The sequence below is a fragment of the Lolium rigidum genome, chromosome 4 (genome assembly GCF_022539505.1).
Source record: "Lolium rigidum isolate FL_2022 chromosome 4, APGP_CSIRO_Lrig_0.1, whole genome shotgun sequence".
Taxonomy (NCBI): Eukaryota; Viridiplantae; Streptophyta; class Magnoliopsida; order Poales; family Poaceae; genus Lolium; species Lolium rigidum.
Genome location: NC_061511.1, coordinates 191666038 through 191685407, shown reverse-complemented (window position 1 = coordinate 191685407; position 19370 = coordinate 191666038). Strand labels below are relative to the sequence as shown.

General features: G+C 51.2%; 1 protein-coding gene across 1 annotated transcript; it reads left to right on the top strand.

Annotated features, from left to right (window-relative positions):
• The first annotated feature begins 11320 nt into the window (after nt 1-11320).
• Nucleotides 11321-15110, top strand: LOC124650256 (probable carbohydrate esterase At4g34215). Its single transcript, XM_047189800.1, has 2 exons — nt 11321-11815; nt 14874-15110. The coding sequence occupies exons 1-2, from the start codon at nt 11336-11338 to the stop codon at nt 15075-15077; spliced, it is 684 nt and encodes a 227-aa protein (XP_047045756.1). The 5' UTR covers nt 11321-11335; the 3' UTR covers nt 15078-15110.
• The last annotated feature ends 4260 nt before the right edge of the window (nt 15111-19370 follow it).

The following is a 19370-nucleotide window of genomic DNA, read 5'->3' as shown; positions in this document are numbered from 1 at the left end:
AAGGCGGCGTCTTCAAGAAGAAACACGACGCCAGAGCACCATCACCGCCCAATCCAGAGATTTGGGTTTTCACCCGGGCGCCAAAGGAAGGAGGGAGGGGGGATATACCTCAGCATCGCCTCCAAGGAGGAAGACGGCGTCCAGCACTGCCGGCCAAGGATTTCTCCCAGCCAAAGCCCCCTGCCCTGCCACCCCAACCACACCCAACACCGACGAGAACGCCCGATGTCATGGCCTTGGGGTGGGTACCACACAGAATCCGGCCCCCGTCTTCAGATCTGCCACGAGGTCGACGGGGCAACCACCGCGGCCTGAGCACCCTCCACCGCCTCCACGCCGCCCACGCGGCCGAGGAGACGGTCCTCAGCATCAGCAAGCGCCCCCCACCGCCAGGGACCGCACCGCCCTCACCTCGCAGAGGCCGCCGCCTCTGGAGCCCAAGCCCCCACTGGGAAGAGCGCTGGTCGACCACGCCCTGACCCACGGCTGCTCTGGCAGGAGCAAGACGCAGTAGGGGCACCGACGTCGCGCCCGCACCAGCACCAGCAGATCCCGCGCGGAGTTCCTCCTCCTATCGTCGCGCGCGGAGCCGGGAGCCCGAATCCCCGCCGCCCCCTTCCTCGGAGGCGCGGCCTTCGACCGGCGGCGCCTCCGGGGGCGACGAGGAGGGGAGATCGAGGCGGGGGGGGGGGGGGGAGCTGGCGGTGGCGGCCTACGGTTTCGTCCCCTGGTCGCCAGGAGGAGGCGACGCGGGGGAGCGAACCGGTCAGTGCGCCTTCTAAATCCTTCTGGATGGTCATGACTCATAAGCACCCTAGATCAAAATTGAATTTGGGTTGAAAACACTAAACATTGGGGATTCCAAACTACTGTATATACACTAGTAGAAAAAGAGGCTTCCGTTCACCCCCATTAGTCCCGGAAATATTCGAACCGCGATTAAAGGGGGCTTTAGTCGCGGTTCGGGAGGCGACCCGCGAGTAATGCTCCATCCGCGACGAAAGGGTACCCCTTTAGTCGCGGTTGGTAACACCAACCGGGACTAAAGGGCTATGGAGGGATGCGGCCGGCGGAAAAACCTTTAGTCCCGGTTGGGGACACCAACCGCGACTAAAGGGTACCCCTTTAGTCCCGGTTGGTGTCCCCAACCGGGACTAAAGGTTTTCCCGAGTTTTTTTACTCCCACGCACCCTGCACACCCCCCCTGGATCGCCTTTTTTTGTTTTGTAAAATACAAAAGAAAATGATAGAAAATTCAAAAAAAAAATTGTTTTCAGATTCTTGTATGTTATGCAACCTACTATTCGGAGAAATTAAGAAATTCGAATTTTCACTTTTTTTTGCAAAAAAAGTTTAAAAAATGGTAAAACCGCAATAACTTTTGCATACGACGTCGGAAAAAAACGTATAATATATCAAAAAAATCCTGGGTTTACCCGGTTAGACAATTTTTAGATTCTCAAAATTCCAAATGAAAATACGAAAGCATGAAGATTTTAGTTTTTGCTATAAATTACGGATTTTATATTTTTAAAATTTTTCAAAAAAATAAAATTAATAATTGCATCCAGCATAAAGATTACAATTACTTTTACCCAAATTTTAGATTTTCAAATTTTTAGGTTTTGGCAAAAACAATATTTAAAAAATTTAAAATAAAAATTTAATGTTTTTTATTTATTCACGATTATTATTACATCATTATTTTTGTTTATGAAAAAAATTATTTGAAATTCAAACAATAAAAAAATGTGACATCGACCAACATGTTAATAGGATTGATATGATACTAGTATCACATACATGTGCGCGTAGCACTTGGATGCGGGACGGAATGGAACTCGGAAGTTAAGCGTGCTAGAGGTGGAGTAGTGGGAGGATGGGTGACCGAGCGGGAAGTTTGACCACGAGTAAGTAATTTGACTAGAGATAAGTGTAGTTAGAGATAGAGACTAAGCTATGCAAATAACTGAAATAATAGAAATTCTGAAAAAAATAGAAAAAAAACGGAGTGAAAAAAAATTAGAAACCCAAATGAATTTAAATTTTTTTAACGAAATAGCCTTTAGTCCCGGTTGGGGACACCAACCGCGACTAAAGGTCCTTCGCCCAGGCGCACGCTAGCCGCCCACGTGGACGGGCCTTTAGTCGCGGTTCGTAAGCAACCGCGACTAAAGGGGGGGACCTTTAGTCGCGCTTAATTGGTCGCGGTTGCGCAACCGCGACTAATGGCAGTTGCGAACCGCGACTAAAGGCCATTTTTCTACCGGTGATAGAGCACAGTAAGTTATTTCATGTATCTCTGATTTTTTTTTTGGACATTTAAAATAGAATATTTCCCCGTAATATCTACTCCAGTTGTCTGCCACTTCAACCTGACCGCCGATCCTCGAAGGTGCATGCACACAGCTCTAGTGCCGCTCCATCCAAAAGATCACCGATCGGACCGATCGAGCTGTCCGCTGGAGGCCATGCATAGGCAGATAGGCTGACGCGCACGGACACAAGTCAGAACACGCGCACCGCGTACTGATATACTCCTACTCTACAAACGTCACTCGATGCCTATGCAGCCTCGTATTCATACATACATCTTGTTCGAGAACCCAAAATTAGCTCGGCGCTCGCGAGTTGATCGAGCATGGCAGAGCACCACCTTCCCCCGGAGCCAGGCCACCACCACAAAGGCGGGAAGGGAGTCCACGCCGACGACCTCAAGCCCGTCCGGCGCCGCGGCTACGGCTACTACGGCCACGACAGGGGCTCCAGCGGGCTCCTCCGCACGCTCTGCTTCCTCGTCCTGGTCATACTCCTCCTCGCCGGCATCACCGCGCTCGTGCTCTACCTCGTGTACCGCCCCACCAGCCCCTCCTTCGCCGTGAACTCCATCGCCGTCTACTCCATCTCCAACGTCGCCGGCCCCCCCGCGGCCGCCGGCGCGCCCAGCGCCGTGGCGGCGTCGTTCCAGTGCTCCCTCGTCATCCGCAACCCGAGCGGGCGCGCGTCCGCGCGGTACGACCATCTGACGGCGTACGTGGTGTACCGCGGGGAGGCCATCACGGCGCCCGCGCAGCTGCCGCCGCTGGCGCAGGACCCGGACAGCGCCGTGGTGGTGGCGCCCGTGATCGGGGGCGGCGCCGGGGCGCCCCCCGTGCCCGTGTCGCACGACACCGCGGCGGCCCTGGCCAACGACGTGTCGTACGGCGTCGTGTCGCTCCGGGTGGTGCTGCTCGGCCGCGTGCGCTTCGTGTCCGGCCCCTTCCGGAGGGGGTGGCGCTCCATGTATGCGCGCTGCGACCTGCTCGTCGGCGTCCGCAAGGGCCCTGGCGTCGGCGCCGCCGGTGTCCCCGAGGCGCCTCTGCTCGGCAACCCCTCCTGCGACGTTGAGATGTGATATGATGCTGGACGACGTCGACATGTCAAGTATACAGAAATAACATGCAATGTTTCTTACGTGCGTAAAATCCTAGTCCATCTTCAACGTCAGTCGCAAACACCTTCCAGTACTGGCTGAACTCATCCCCATCGGCGGTTTGGAGTTTTCCTTTCCTCAGTGGCAATCCATCACTTCCTTAATTCTTCGAAGAACGACATGTGTAGAAGCCGTTTTTTTTTTTTTTTGACAGACCGTCATCTCACCTTCCGGCAAAACCATTTTTAAATCTGACTTCTAGGTTCAGCGTGAATGACTTCTAGGTCAGATGGGGCATTTTTTAATGGAAACATCAAGACTATGTTATGTATTTTTATTAACCAAACAATAGATACATGGTCAATCAGCAAAGCCACAATAAAACTCAGTGGATTCATATACCTAAACACATGGGAGTAAATCCGTCTCTCTCAAAAGACAATCAAGCAACAAAATTTGAACCCCTATTAGAGAAACTAAAGTCACAACTACAAAAATTTGAAGCTTGGATATATATATCATAAAATGGCGCCCAGCCGTAGCTTAGATCATATGCTCTTCTTCTTCATCGGATTCTTTCTCAAAACCCTAATAATATTTGTTGGAACTTTTTTAATAGACATCTCAGCAACACTTGAGGTTGTCGACACCTTCTCACCATGAAATAGTTGACGACACATCCACCATATATACCAGGAGGCCGTGAGTATCAATTCCCTCACATCATCGCCATGTTGAATTACTACTACCTTTCTCCATGCCGCCCCACCGCCCACAGGGTGGGAGCAACCAGGCTACCACCACCAGCCATATTGCGTTTGGTTCCGATGTTTGGAGAAACTTTAGCTACAAACGGCTATTCCTGAGAACACTGAAGCGTTTCAATACCTTGCTCATCCAGAACTCGTGATAGCCTGATCACTTTGGAGGTTAAGCAAGGCCTAGGTTTTTGGAAATACTCGCCAACAGATCACTTCCAAATGTCAACAAGATCATAGATGAATTCGGGTCCTAGGCTGGGATGGGTGTAGGTGTGGAGTTGGAGTTCGATGATGAGAGGAGTTAGCTTAGGGGCGAACAGGAAGGTATTGACCACCATCATCCCAACTCGTCCACCACAGGCAACCTAGATGGCGTAGATTCAAGCCGCCACCGCTAGCTCCACTGGACGGATCAAGAAGATCTGTTGCCACCACAAACCAGATCTTGGCCGAGAGGCCCCGATCCGGTGTTGTTTGCACATCCTGCCGACCCACCGCCCACAGGGTTGGAGCAACCAGGCTACCACTAGCAGCCATATTGCTTTGGTTTCGATGTTTGGAGAAACTTTAGCAACAGACGGCGAAAGTCTTGGAAGCGTTTTGATACCTTGCTCATCCTGAACTCCTGATAGACTGATCACTTTGGAAGTTACGCAAGGTCTGGGTTTTTGGAAATATGCAACAACAGATCACTTCCAAATGTCAACAAGATCATAGATGAATTCGAGTCCTAGGTTATCCCTTCACGAGAAAAGAGAAGGTACTGTTAGTCCCCGGCTGTAGAACTTTGAAAATCTACGGAGCTAAGTTCACAAGGTAGAAGAGCAGAACCATCCATGCATGGTGCCGGTAGTTCAACATCAATGAATTTGTGGCTAATTCTATGTTGCGGTTAAGGTGCAGAGGCACAATGATTGATTACAGACTGGGCACATGTTCTGTGTTTATTGGCTATTGTTCTTTTAGCTATGAATTCAAGCATCCACAACTTCTGGTAATTTTATGTTTTTTTTTTTAAACTGTCTCCTCTCTTTTTTGCGGGGAAAAGAGCATATATTAAAACTTCGTTCATATGGAAAGATCCAGATGAAAATCAAAATCACAAACAGGTCCTTCTGGATCCCAATAACACCGGAGAACAGGAGGACCCTGCTTTATGGAATTTGCATGAAAAAAAACACAAAGCATGCATGGATTTCCAAAATTTAATAGCCGGCGGCTAATTGTTTTCCTTTTAATTCTAGAGTTTCAAAATCGGCATGACCTTTCTCTAGTCGTGCAGGACAGTCTTACTGTATGAATCAGGAATATTCTACAATTAATAAGGCAGATGAGAAGTAAACTATGACGCACCAAACTTTTTTTTTACCTGATAACGCACCAAACTTTTTTTTTTACCTGATGACGCACCAAACTTGAGCATGGCAACCGGCAAGCATGCCTGCAAAGAATAAACGATGCGCTCCCTGATGGGCTTCTGTGTGAGAACTGATGAAACCACTCTTCCTTAACCCCCACTACTTCCCCTGCATTGCTTTCTGTGTGTAGTCACCCACTATCGGCAACTTGCTTTCATAAAAGCTTGCAGCATCTCCAGCACCAACGAAACAATGTAATTGTAAAACTAATCAACGGTTGGTTAACAAGTGGAGCAAAATTACACGTCTACTCAAGCAGACAACGGCAAAGACAAACAACCTCTAGGATAAAGCTCATGGCTTATATTCATGGTGAGGTTCATTGGCTGATTGGCAGTTTCTACATGTAAAGCAATACAAGTCTTTTGCCAGCTACACAAGTACACATAGCTACCGATTGGATAAACTCAGCAGAAGTAGTATGACAATATGTGCTCACGCCATCCTAAAACTGAAGTACCAATGCAGCAATTCAACAGAAATTCATGAGCAGAAAGATAGCACACCAAGATCAACTGGCAAAGCAACTAGGACGAGCTCTCCGCAACATCCCTTTGCACATTCGCCACCAACCCTCTCGTTCTATCCTTTCCTTTTTGATATCGGAGCGACCACCTATTTTCAAGACACGGTCTCTCGCAGCTGCTAGTCCTGCATCTAAAGTACTGATTTTGTTCAGAAGAGAGTTAACCTCATCATCAAGTAAGAAGGAATCCATATAGCACACAAATTTTGCATTGCCATCGTCAATCAAAGCTTCTTTGAATGATCGCAATGCTGTGAAAAGGACAGGGGAAGCTTCTTCTATGCCAACACGGCCATTATCACCAACACTGTCGCCAATAAAATCCTCCTGTGACACGCACAAAAAATCATGACTAACTTGCAATTCAGGTGTTTCATAGACAAATTTGTGCAAGGAAATACTTATACAGATCAGTTTCACTAGCATCCATAGAACCAATAACGTGAAGTAAGATATCATTGCAACTGGCATCTCATAGTGGTTAGCATAATAAAGTGTAAAGAGCTTTTTAGTGAACAAAGATTTCCAGCCTCAAATATTGGCAGTGCAGCACTTTGTATCTTCATGCTAACACACAATATGCACAAATCCTGATGCCAACTGAAAAGTTGGATCCTTATACACAATATGCACAAATCCCGATGCCAATTGAAAAGTTGGATCTTTATAGTACGTAGTATACAATCTAGAACTGAAGTCCTATACTATATTCAATTTTTTTGCAGGGACTCCTCTACTATATCTAAAGTCAGACATGTACTGCAGCAAAACTTGAAATCCTGCAGCTGATTTTCAAGGCAATGCAATAATCCAATGCTCACAAGTAACACAACTTGATACAATCTAGAGACCAAACATATCAAGAAACTTTACCCGAATCTTCAGACATAACAACGGGACTCACCTCGTTGTGTATCATAGCAGGAGGCCAGGCCATGATGTAGGGATCGAAGCAGGAAGAACAGCATGTTCTCTTAAAGAGGAGCTTCACATCTGTTGTTTCCAGGCAGACGGACACGAACCAAGATAGAGGATCCCCATTGCAGACAACAGCTAGGTACACAAAGCCATCGATAGCCATTATAAGCTGCGATCCAACATCAACAATATCCTCTACTGGACGCTCGGTGACCTCCTTAAGACTTGTGTGCAATGGAAACTCCTTGTGCAGCACAAATCTCTCGACGCCGCCATTGTCCGGTGTCAAGAGCCAGACAGAAAGCGTGCATTCCTGCGCACCCACTAAACAGAGCTCCCCATCCTTGGTCTGACCAATATTAAAACTCGAGTTCAAGTCTGGGTCTGAGGGCGACGGCAGATCCACTAGGGAGAACTCAAACTTAGCAATGTTGAGCGCGAGAATGCAGTCCTCATATAACCAACAGACGAACCCACCGATAACCGTACCAACTGTGTGGCTGCCGCCCTTAGAGCATCTCCACTCGTCCCCCCGACGAGGCCCCCGGCGAGCGTTTTTTCCATCCGGACGGCGTAATTCGGCCCAGTCGCGCCCCCGGTTCCTCGTTTTCGTCCGGATTTGGGCCTAAATCCATCCGGCGATCCCACGCCATCCCCGGCCCCCCGGGGAGCGCTCGGGGACTCCGGACGAGTGAAAAGCGGGCGTGGCCCCAACTTGTCGGCGACAATGGCCTCCGATCTACGGCAAAACCCTCGTCTTCCCGATCTACGGCAAAACCCTCGTCTTCCCGATCTACGGCAATACCCTCGTCGAACGAAAGCTTTGAACTCTCAAGTGGTGCAACATAGATAGATTATATATATATTTCGGAATATAATTCGAATAAACATAAAAATTACATATAAAAACTTTAAAACTAAACTACTTCTTCTTCTTCTTAGAAGGCCCCGCCTCATCGTCGTCGCGGCGACGCTTCCGGCTCGTCACCTCCTCGTCGGAGGAAGTTGAGTCCTCCTCGTCGTCGTCCTCATCGGCCTCTTCGTCCTCCTCCTCCTGCTCCTCCTCCCGCTCCTGCTCCTCCTCCTCTTCCTCGGCCTCTTCCTCGGCCTCGCTCCTCGGCCTCGCTCCACGGCCTCTTCGTCCTCCTCCTCGTCGTCCCACTCGTCCTCGCTGGCCGGCGGGGGGAATCGTCGGCTGCCGGACGATGCAGCTGGATCCCACCAATGGCGCCATCCGGGCGGCTTCCCCTCGCTGTCGGTGTCCGATGGCCAAGAAATATCGCTCATGGTTGACGGAGGATGGTGACGAGAGAACAGATGAATGGCTCAGCCCGTCGAAAACCGTTTATGTAGGTCTCTCGACGAAAGAGAGCGCCGGTTGCTCTTCCGCGGAGTTCGTGCTCCATTACGGCGGTTCTCGCATCGAGGCCACTTCGACCGTTCCCGACGAGTCGTTTCGGCTCTCCAGTCCACTTCGCGACGGTTCAATGCGGCGAGGGAACTCCGACGATTGCCCTTCCCGGTGACTCGCGCCGTCGCTATGCACGCGGTGGGTGCGCGTCCATGGGCTCGCGGCTGGAAAAATGGGCCTCCCCAGGCCAAAAACTACATCCATCCGGCGCTAAATTTCGCCGGATTTGGGCGTGGGGAGCCCAAACGAGTGGGGATGCTCTTAAGCAGCGGCGTCCCGGGCTCCGGGATGACCTGCCACTCCATGGCATGAGACGAGAAGATGGCCAGGCGCGCCCACGCCCATGAGCTATCGTGATGAACACAGACCACACGGGATGGCCTCTGGCCATCCCGGTCGGCAGGGAGCGTGTGGAACTCGAGGAATGTGTGGACGCCGACGTGGGACTTCTTGGGGTAGATATACAGGGCCTGCGTGTGGACGTTGTAGAAGATATTCTGCTCGGTGTTCCGGTTGATGAAGAGGGCATACCCGTCGGAGTAGGGAGCCTCGGGATGATACATCCACTCGGAGGAACCGTCGTCTCTGAGTAAATCAGCGAAGGCGGCGGTGATGCCCGTGTCGGAGTCGGACATGTGACTGACGGCGGGGACGAAGGCGCGCATGTAGGGTTCGATAAAGAGAGCGAGGATGGGCGGCGCGTGGAGCTCGCGGAAGCGGCGGCGGAAGGCCGGGGAGGAGCGGACGGCGCGGAGGAAGGCGCGGCAGCTGAAGGCCGCGCAGGCAAGGCTCGGGAGGTCCGGGAGGCGGAAGAAGATCTCGCGGAGGAGATCATCGGTGAGAGCGTTAATGGTGGTCGGAGCGGGCGGCGGCGGCGGCGGCGAGGGTGGCTCGGGGGAGGCCATGGCTGTGAAAGCTAGAACGGCGGCTGTAAGATGCGGATGCGTAGCTCCAATACAGCCCGCGGCGCAAAAGTCCGGCCCATCTCGATCGTGTGCTGCGGCCTGCCGGAGGCATTATGGGCTACTGGGCTAGCAATCCTCGCTACTGTAGATCCACGAATGTGTGCTGTGGCTAGTAATTCTTTGCTGAGATACACAAAAAATTCTCTATTTACTTTCAGATCAGCCTATCAGTGTGAAGCTGTGAATGGAAACACTTTTTTTTTAACAAGAACGGAAACACTAGTTTGATAATATTGGGAAAGAAATTTATAGACGCTGGGGAAATCAATATAAATAAAGTGTGGGATAACTTATGGAAAACTTTGGTTTTAACTAAGGTAAAGATTTCCGCATGGAAATCTCTCCGTGGCATTCTCCCATGTTAATATGTTATGGAGTTCTTGCAAACAGGCTCGTTTCGATTTCTAGCAAATGCCCATGATGCGAGATCCACTGTGAAGATATAAAGCATACTCTCTTTATCTATGACAATGCACTCGAAGTTTAGGGCATCTCTAGCGGGGCTACCCATCCTGTCCTACGCAGTCTGGAATGGTCCGCGAGGACATGCCGACCAAAAAAACAACCTCCAGCGGGACGACCTAAACGGACCGACTGTTCATGCGATCTATCCGTCTACCAAACTTACGTCATGCATGGGTCGAGCCGAAGAGTGCTGGTGTCCGGTTTACTCTTCCTCCCATGCTTGGCAGGGCAGCTGGGCCATGGTCTATGCCATGGCATCTCTATCCTATGTTTTTTTAATTCCCATTTTTTTGATAAATCTTGTAAACAAAACATGACCTAAGAAAACCGCAGAAGACCGTCGGGTTGGGACGATGCGGGTTGCCGGGCGATGGTGAGGCGGAGGTGGCGGCTGCGGCGAGCTTGCGGGTTGGAACTGGCAGTGTTTTACGTGTCTTGTTGGCACCGGGCTTTGCTGGGCATTATGCGTCTGTCTTGTCCATCGACCCGCGGCTCGCGTGCCCTACCACTTCCGCGTATGGACCTCGTGGGGCTTCTGGGCCACGAATCTCCGGGGTTGGTGGTAGTGGGGTTCGAGAGAAATCCTTGCCGGCTCGGCTAACACTAACGCGGTGGCGTCTGCGGGTGTCATCATTCTTTCTTGAAGGACGTCGAGGGTATCCCTACTCCACTTCACCCCGAGAACGGGGGAAACCTAGATCTAGTTCGCTAGTCTGGGCAATAGAGCCGTGTTGATGTCACATCTCTTCTTGAAGGTGATGCCTTGGTACTTGGTGATCCGATGTGGTTGTAGCATGGTGGGACAATTTTAGAGGACGCTAGCAGTTGCTGGGCGCCATTGTTTCGTTGATTTGCTATTGGCTTCCTTTGTATTTTCTTTTGAGTTGGACATATTTCTCCTGTTCCCCCAAACACTTTTCTTTGTACAAACTCGTGTGTGGTGTGGTTGCTTTTTTTATTTATATAAAGCGGGGAAGCCATTGTGTTCCATTTTCTTGGAAAACCTTGTTGTCACAGATATTACAAATTTAATTTAATGCTAGAACCTGTGAAACACTTTTGTTTTTTTGCTGAGAGGGACCTGCATGCACGTGCTGGATCTAGACGGGATCTGAATCAGACGGCCCTGATCTATACAGCGTGCACGCCTGAATTAAATAACAGTCGATCTCACTTAATCTCACTGAAATGTTCTTTGACTCTGGTCCACCAACCGCACAACACTTTGCCCCGCTCCTCAAGAAGCCAAGAAGACTCTTGTCCCTCCTCGTCGAGACGCGATTCAAAATCCATTCTCCTCTCAGCCTCGAACGTTGCCACCGCTCACCGCAAGCCAGCCATGGCTCCCCCTCTCCTCCTCCTCCTCCTCTGCCTCGTCGCCTCCGCCGCGGTCCGGCACGCGGCCGCCGACGTGCCGCCGTCCAACAAGCTCATCTTCATCCTGGCCGGCCAGTCCAACATGGCGGGCCGCGGCGGCGTCGTGGGCACGCACTGGGACGGCCACGTCCCGTCCCCGGACTGCTCCCCGTCCCCGTCCATCCTCCGCCTCTCCCCCGCGCTGCGCTGGGAGCAGGCCCGCGAGCCGCTGCACCAGGGCATCGACGGCAACCACACCTGCGGGGTCGGCCCCGGGATGGCCTTCGCCAACGCCCTCCTCCGCTCCTCCGCCTCGCCCGGGGAGGTGCTCGGCCTCGTGCCCTGCGCCGTCGGCGGCACGCGGATGGCGGAGTGGGCCAAGGGGTCGGAGCTCTACGAGGACATGGTGAGGCGGGCCAGGGTCGCCGTCGAGACGGGGGGCCGGATCGGGGCCGTGCTCTGGTACCAGGGCGAGAGCGACACCGTGCGGTGGGCGGACGCCAACGAGTATGCGCGCCGGATGGGGATGCTTGTCCGTGAGCTCCGCGCCGACCTCGCCATGCCGCACCTCCTCCTCATCCAGGTCAATTCAACTTCCTTCTTCCTCCTTACTAGTCAACTGTAGTCAGTTGGTTCTTGGTTGGTGGCCTGCCGATCGTAGGACTGATTAGTTCGGCAGGTCAGGTGGGAGCATCTGCTTGCTAGATCTGCATGATTTGGTAATTGCCATTCTTAGTGGAAGGACAGGGCTACTAGTACCTTTGCTTGTCACCTGGGCATGGTTGGTGGAGGAGATCTTTCTTTCCCCGAGAAGCAAAGAACACTAGTCTTCTTCTTTTTCTTTCTAGTGTAGGCGATCCACACGGAGCAGAGTTGGCAGCAGCTGCTGGCTTAGAGCATCCCCACTCGTTGGCGCTCCCCACGCCCAAATCCGGACGAAACTACCGCCGGATTGGACGAAATTAAGTCGTGGGGAGTACCATATTTCCAGTCGTCCACCCGGAGTTCGGCGGATAGAGTTTAAATTCAAACAAATCGCCGTCCCGCGCTACAAGTACGGGCAGTTGATCGGCAAAAGGAGCAAAAGGATCAGCCACAGATCGGCGATCGGAGGGAAATTACACGGAGACAGGCTCGTCGGCAGTCCCGGCCGGCACGGCGGTGTCCGACGGACCAGTTTCCTCACACGCCGTGGCCGAAGCGGCTGCGGCGGGCGACGAAGCGGCGGCAGTGGACGTCGAAGCAGCCGCAGTCGACGAGGTAGATGGTGAGGTAGACGAGGTAGGAGCCGGCGGAGACGACGTAGTGGCTCGGAGGATGTCGTTGCGGTGGCCCTGGTACCAATTCCTCGTCTCCTCGTCCGTCGGCTCCATGTCGCCGCCGCCCATGAGGAACGCCAAGTCCGTGTTCCTCTTCTTCGCCGCCACCGTCGTCTTCGAGCAGGGCGATCCGGGCGCCTTGGTTGGCGAGCATCTCCCGCCACCTGCCGTCGAACTTGTCGTTCCTCCCGTCGGCGTGCGATCTCAAGTCGGCCCAGCACTTGTCGATCGACGCCCGCATCCCGTCGGCGGGATTGTCCGTCCGTTTGAGCTCTTTCTCGCTTCTTCCGGCCGAGCTCGTGGCGCCCTTCCGCCGCGCAAGCCGGCGGAGCGTCGGGGTTGTACTCGCTCGGTCTTGCTTTTCGAGAGGGACGTGCGAACTTCCTTCCACTTCTCGCACTTCTCGAGGCGGGCGTAGACGTTGAGGAACTTGAACCGCAGGCCGGTGTCGTCCGTGTACATGTCCAAAGCTCGGCGCAGCTGGGGAAAAAAGAGCACGGCGATACGGGTCAGCCTAACGACGATGTACCTCGGTGGTGTAGGGCCGGCGGATCATACCCTTTGCTCCATGTCGTGGCCGCTGATCGGCCGTTTGTCGATCTCCTCCCGTACGCCGTGCCATTTGCCGCACGCCGTCTCGCATGATCCCCCAATGGGTGGCCATTGCCTTGTCTCCCCGGTACACGTTCATGTTCGTCTTGTTGAAGTAGGGATCGACGAGCTTGCGTTCCTCGTACGCCCGCCTCACTCGAAACCAGTATGTGTCGAACGACCGATTGGCCCCGATTATGCCGTTCGTGGACACGGTCATCCAAGCTTCGGCGAGGCACTCCTCTTCCTTCGGCGTCCATTTGATACGCGGTTCGGCAGTGGCGAGTCCTTCTTCCTCTTCTTCTTCCCCTTCGACAGAGTTGGCGCCGGCTTCGGCTGGCTCTTCTTCTTCCTCGCCTTCTTCTTCGACGGCTTGGCTTCCGTCGGCAACATCCTCCCGATGCTCGTTGCGCGCCGCCACGGCTGCCGTCGCCCTCGTCTCCTCTTGCGTGAAGAACCCCGGGCACGCAGCCGGCGGCGGTCATGAAGAACCCCGGGCTCGCAGCCGGCGGCGGCGGAGCCGGAGGTGATCATCTCGTGGATCTCCTCTTCGTTCGGCGCCGCCATCGCACCGAACGCGAGCGGCCCTCGTCGCAGGGCCGGCGAGGTGCCCTCGAACGAGCCGCCGCCGACGCCGACGTCAAGCTCGGGCGGCGACGGTGTGGGCTTGGACGGTTGGACGTAGGCGCCCTCTTGGAACACGGCAGTCGGCGACGGCGAGTACAGGCGAAGGCGAGAAGGAAGACGGGGAACTTGTTGTACCTTGCGTCGGCCATTGGCCGGGAACACGCCGCCGCTATAGGCCATGCCGATTAACCTCAAGTGTTCGTCTTGGGCCGCCTCCGCCGACCTCTTGGCGGCGGCTCTTTTCACCCTCTCCGCCCGGCGCTTGTTTCCACGTCGCGCCGTTTCTCGTCCGCCGCCCACTCGGCGTTCGACATGCCCGGCGGCTTCGTCTTCTTCTTCCGCATCTTCCTCGCCGGCGCCTTCGGCGGCATTGTGGTGGACGAGAAGACGAGGAGGAGAGCGGTGGTGGACGACAAGACGCCGCCAGAACCGGAGCCGGAAGACGAGGAGATTGGGGGATTTCGGCGGGAGAGAATGGGGATATGCAAGCAAATTGGAGGGAATGGGGAAATGCAAGCAAATTGGAGGGAAAATCACAGGATTTGGTTTTCCAGTCGCCGACTACGCGGGTCCACACGCCGTTTCGCGCGCTTTCGTTTCGTCCGGAGTCCCCGAGCGCGCCCCGGGGGGCCGGGGTTGGCGTGGGCTCGCCGGATGGATTAAGGACCAAATCCGGACGAAAACGAGGAACCGGGGGCGCGACTGGGCCGAATTTCGCCGTCCGGATGGAAAAAACGTCGCTCGGGGGCCTCGTCGGGGGGACGAGTGGAGATGCTCTTAGGAATGAGGATTCCTTCGTGGGGGCAGAAGGCCATGGGTAATGGACATTTCTGTCAAATAATCACCTCGGATGACTATGGAAATAATGTGCCATTTCAAGATCTGTGCACGTAAGATTTTATTGCTGCCATCCATACAAAGAACTGAAGAAGCACAACCTTATAAGCAGACAACACTTGTAGCATGCAGAGCAGCAAGGATAATGTGTATTGTGTTAACCTCAAGTCCAGCAATTAACCGTAGCATTTGCCAAAGGTACTAGCTGCAGACAGTAACGACGCATCAGGGCTCACTTCTTACAATTCTCCCTTGTCGATGTTTCAGGTTGGGCTGGCGTCAGGGCTTGGCCAGTATACCGAAGTCGTGAGGGAAGCTCAGAAAGGATTGAAGCTTCGGAACGTGAGGTTTGTTGACGCCATGGGGTTGCCGTTCCAAGATGGCCATCTGCATCTTAATACTCAGGCTCAGGTCCAGCTCGGACATATGCTGGCTCAGTCCTATTTGACTTATGGTACATCCACACACTAGTAGTAGTACTTAAGAGATCCATTTCTTTTAATTGTTGTCCATGTTGGTTTAGTTTCTCCTATGAACTCTTATTTGAGCAGCATTCTTACAATTCTTCAATTGGATTGGTATAAACATGCCATTTTAATCCATCCCAAGTTCTTTATGATCAATGCAAATGAGTTTGGACAGCCACTAGAGTCGCTGTTTCATGATGGAAATTTCTCCATTTTTTGCCAATTGCGTTCGAGAATGATAAGCATGTGGAGCTTCGCCATTATGATCAATGATTTTTTTTTGGCCAATTGGTATACGCATGAATGGAGCTTCACCATTAGTTGCATGAATTGAAAAGGCCTTGTTAAACGATGTCAAGCGCATATATAAAGCCAATCAAACCATCGGAAGAAATATAGGGGTGATGAAATTAAGTTCAGACCCTGTCTTTTTTTTCACATAGAAATGGAATGCTAAGAACCCCTTAAGAACTTATTGTGCAACTGTCCATGTCATTTTTCTTTTCAAATTATGTGTGTTAGAAATTTAGTTTCGGTGAGATACATTGTTTAGTTTTATGTAGAAAAAATTGAGGTTGTGAAAATTTGAAGATAAATTGAAGAACAAGCTTTAGCATTGTAATCTTCCCAATATTGTTAACAAAAAAAATATGCAAATCCAATGGTCCTGGTACGCAATAGCTGTGCAATATTGAGATCTGCCATGTGACCCAACTGCGCAACTGATTGCTGTCACGTATGTCATGGATTACTTATCTTAATGTGATGTCAAGGCCAGAGTAAGTACTCTCTCTCTCTCTCTCCATGTTACAGCTGACTAGCAGAGCTTCGAAGAGCAACTTGCACTTGGTAATGGTGATGCTAGTAAGAGCAAGTACAATAGAGTCCAGTCAGCTGACTATAAGACATTAAATAATATATTTTAGATGAGTTGGAGGAGAGAGAAGAGGAGAGAGAAGGGAGGTGGGCTACTATGCAATAGCCAGCTCTTGCACGTGCTCCTAGGCACCTTGTGAGAGTGAAATGTGGACCATATATTAGTAAAGTACTACATTCTTATAGCCAACTATTGTACATGTTAGCTATATGATGACTACAAATGATATGACATCTTGTTATAGCCAACAGTTGGCTATACTATTGGAATTGCTCTAATGTTTCTCACCTTGATCCAAGTGCGGATCCAGAAAAGATTGCAAATATATGTATCAACACAGGGTGTGGACTCATTTATGGGAAGATGAAAGTCATCTAAAGAAAAGATCACATGCATTAAAAGTTACAGTAATTTTGTAGCCAATTACTATGAAACTAGATTGAGGCTGGTACTGCAAATTAATTCTCTGGTCTGTTCTTAGCAGCTTATTTATTGCTCCCTTGTTTTTCTTTCTCTGGGGTACTAGGGTATGCGCATCCTCGAACCCCTGCACCATGGTGGCTGCAAACTATGTTGGCTTCTTGCTTCGTTTTACTTTGGAGGGAGCCATACACACGTTTTCTTATGTAATCAAACAGAGGAGGTGAAGATGAAGAAAGCCACCTGCTGGCTCTGTGCACATAATACTATACCAACATACTGACCGACAGAAGGTCATTATTTCAGGTCTATACATACATTCAAGAAAATTCCCCAAAGTGGTCATACATATTTTGTTTTCTTTGGTAAACCTGACTAACTCTAGTGTATGTAAAATCACTGCAAAGAGTAATCGACAATCTTTTTAACATTGCTTGTACTTCGTCCAAATTCTATGTTTGTTCGTTGATCACATTAGCTGTGTCGGGATTGGTTCATGGCCCAAACAAGTATAAAATCCTGGACTATATCTTAGTCTACCATTATGAAGCGGCCTTTGCCAGTGAAGAAAAATAAATCATGCACATCATCTTAATTTGATCAGGGTGCAACGGACTGATCCTTCCACACACGAAAAATGGACATGCAGCCTACATATTAGACACTGGGTTGATTATTCCCTGTCGGGATTTTAGTTCGGCCATGCATCTATGGAATTGAGCTTCAGTGACTTTGCCAGTCCACATAATGAAGGATTCCACCTAACTCCACTTGTAAGTGACACAAAGTCAGTGACTTTGTGGGCTGGCAAAGTCACTGAAGCTCAATCCGCATCTATGGTACCGTTGGTTCAACGTCAATGGAATTTGTGGTTAATTTTATGTTACAATTGAGGTGTAGTCGTGCAGAGGCAAAAGAATTGATTGAGGACTGGACACCCATCTATTGTATTTCTTACATTTTTTTTGAGCCGATGATTCAAGCATCCACGTCTCCTGGCAATTTATGTTTATATTTTTTGAGAATTGGCTGTTGCTGGAACACGAAGACCGTCTCAAATCTCCCGGTGGAGTTTCGATCCTGACTTGAAGTTCTTCTGGTGAAAACCTAAGCTCTATCGGGAGCGGGCGACAGGTGGTGGACGTGAGCTCTAGACCCTTGCGATGCGATGGGTTCACGACGGTTAAGTAGATGGCTCCCATGGTCGAGGGTAGTGGATATCAGGGCGGTGGCCCTGGATGGTGGTTGGGTGTTGAGACGAATATGGATTAGGGTTAAATTGAATATCTACTATATTAAATGGCTAGAGGTGATGTCTGGTGGGTAATACGTCCTCTTCCCACACTGCGGGGAATATCACCACTCCCACCACACCCTCCATGCCTTAAGCTAAGAAAAAACAACAAAACGGAAATAAACCCAAACATTATCCAGTTTGTCCTCGACTGTTGTGGGTATACTTCATGGGTGTACCATCGATAGTGCCTAGATCCGGCAAGCCCGGGTGGCCCACAGATGGTGATGAGGCATGTGGCCCATCGGGCGGCCCAGTTGCTGTTGATCATGAAGGAAGAAGTCCGGCCCAGGATCAGTAAGCCGGATCCGTACCGACATTAGGAGGAACCCGGATCCATGGAGGCCCATGAGGGACCCGGATCCGGTACGACGTATATGGAAGGCGGATCCGTGACGTGCACGGCAAGATATTGTACCGTAGTTAGGCTATCTGTAATCCGGCTAGGACTCTCCATGTAAACCCTAGATCCGTGCGCCTTTATAAGCCGGATCCCGGGAGCCCTAGAGGCACAACCACAACTCATTGTAACAACGCGTAAGCGCCCGGATAATTCCGGACAAGCAACAAGTAGGCCCCTGTCATCGTGCAGGTGTTCCGAAGCTGGGTAACTCGCGTACCACCGTCCCGTGTGCACTCCGCCCTATGGCCCCTACTTCTTCTTCCCCTCGTGAGGATCCCTCCTCCGAGGTACCGTCGAATAGGCAACGACAGTTGGCGCCCACCGTGGACTACCTCATCGATCAAAAGCTGCCGGAGGACGAGGTCCTCGCGCGACAGATCATCAGGCGAGCAAGATCCTACACAATTGTTGATGGACAGCTCTACAAACGAAGCGCAACAGGGGTGTTTCTCAAATGCGTCTCTAATCAAGATGGCATTGAAATCCTCAGAGAGATCTGATGGCGTGTATTTCACACGTTCGTTGGGCAACCCCAAGAGGAAGGTATGATGCGCACAGCAGCAAGTTTTCCCTCAGAAAGAAACCAAGGTTTATCGAACCAGGAGGAGCCAAGAAGCACGTTGAAGGTTGATGGCGGCGGGATGTAGTGCGGCGCAACACCAGGGATTCCGGCGCCAACGTGGAACCTGCACAACACAACCAAAGTACTTTGCCCCAACGAAACAGTGAGGTTGTCAATCTCACCGGCTTGCTGTAACAAAGGATTAACCGTATTGTGTGGAAGATGATTGTTTGCAGAGAAAACAGGAAAACAAGTATTGCAGCAGATTTGTATTTCAGTATTAAAAGAATGGACCGGGGTCCACAGTTCACTAGAGGTGTCTCTCCCATAAGATAAAAGCATGTTGGGTGAACAAATTACAGTCGGGCAATTGACAAATAGAGAGGGCATAACAATGCACATACATGACATGATAAGTATAGTGAGATTTAATTGGGCATTACGACAAAGTACATAGACCGCCATCCAACCGCATCTATGCCTAAAAAGTCCACCTTCGAGTTATCGTCCGAACCCCTTCCAGTATTAAGTTGCAAAGCAACAGTACAATTGCATTAAGTATGGTGCGTAATGTAATCAACAACTACATCCTCGGACATAGCGCCAATGTTTTATCCCTAGTGGCAACAGCACAACACAACCTTAGAACTTTCGTCACACTGTACCGTGTATCAATGCAGGCATGAACCCACTATCGAGCATAAATACTCCCTCTTGGAGTTAAAAGCAAAAACTTGGCCA

What these genes read in the sequence shown, in the direction of transcription:
- LOC124650256 (XM_047189800.1), top strand. Translation starts at nt 11,336, where the DNA reads ATGGCGGGCCGCGGCGGCGTCGTGGGCACGCACTGGGACGGCCACGTC. An exon ending in CGCACCTCCTCCTCATCCAG is followed by an intron (nt 11,816 to 14,873) that starts GTCAATTCAACT and finishes TCGATGTTTCAG; the next exon opens with GTTGGGCTGGCGTCAGGGCT.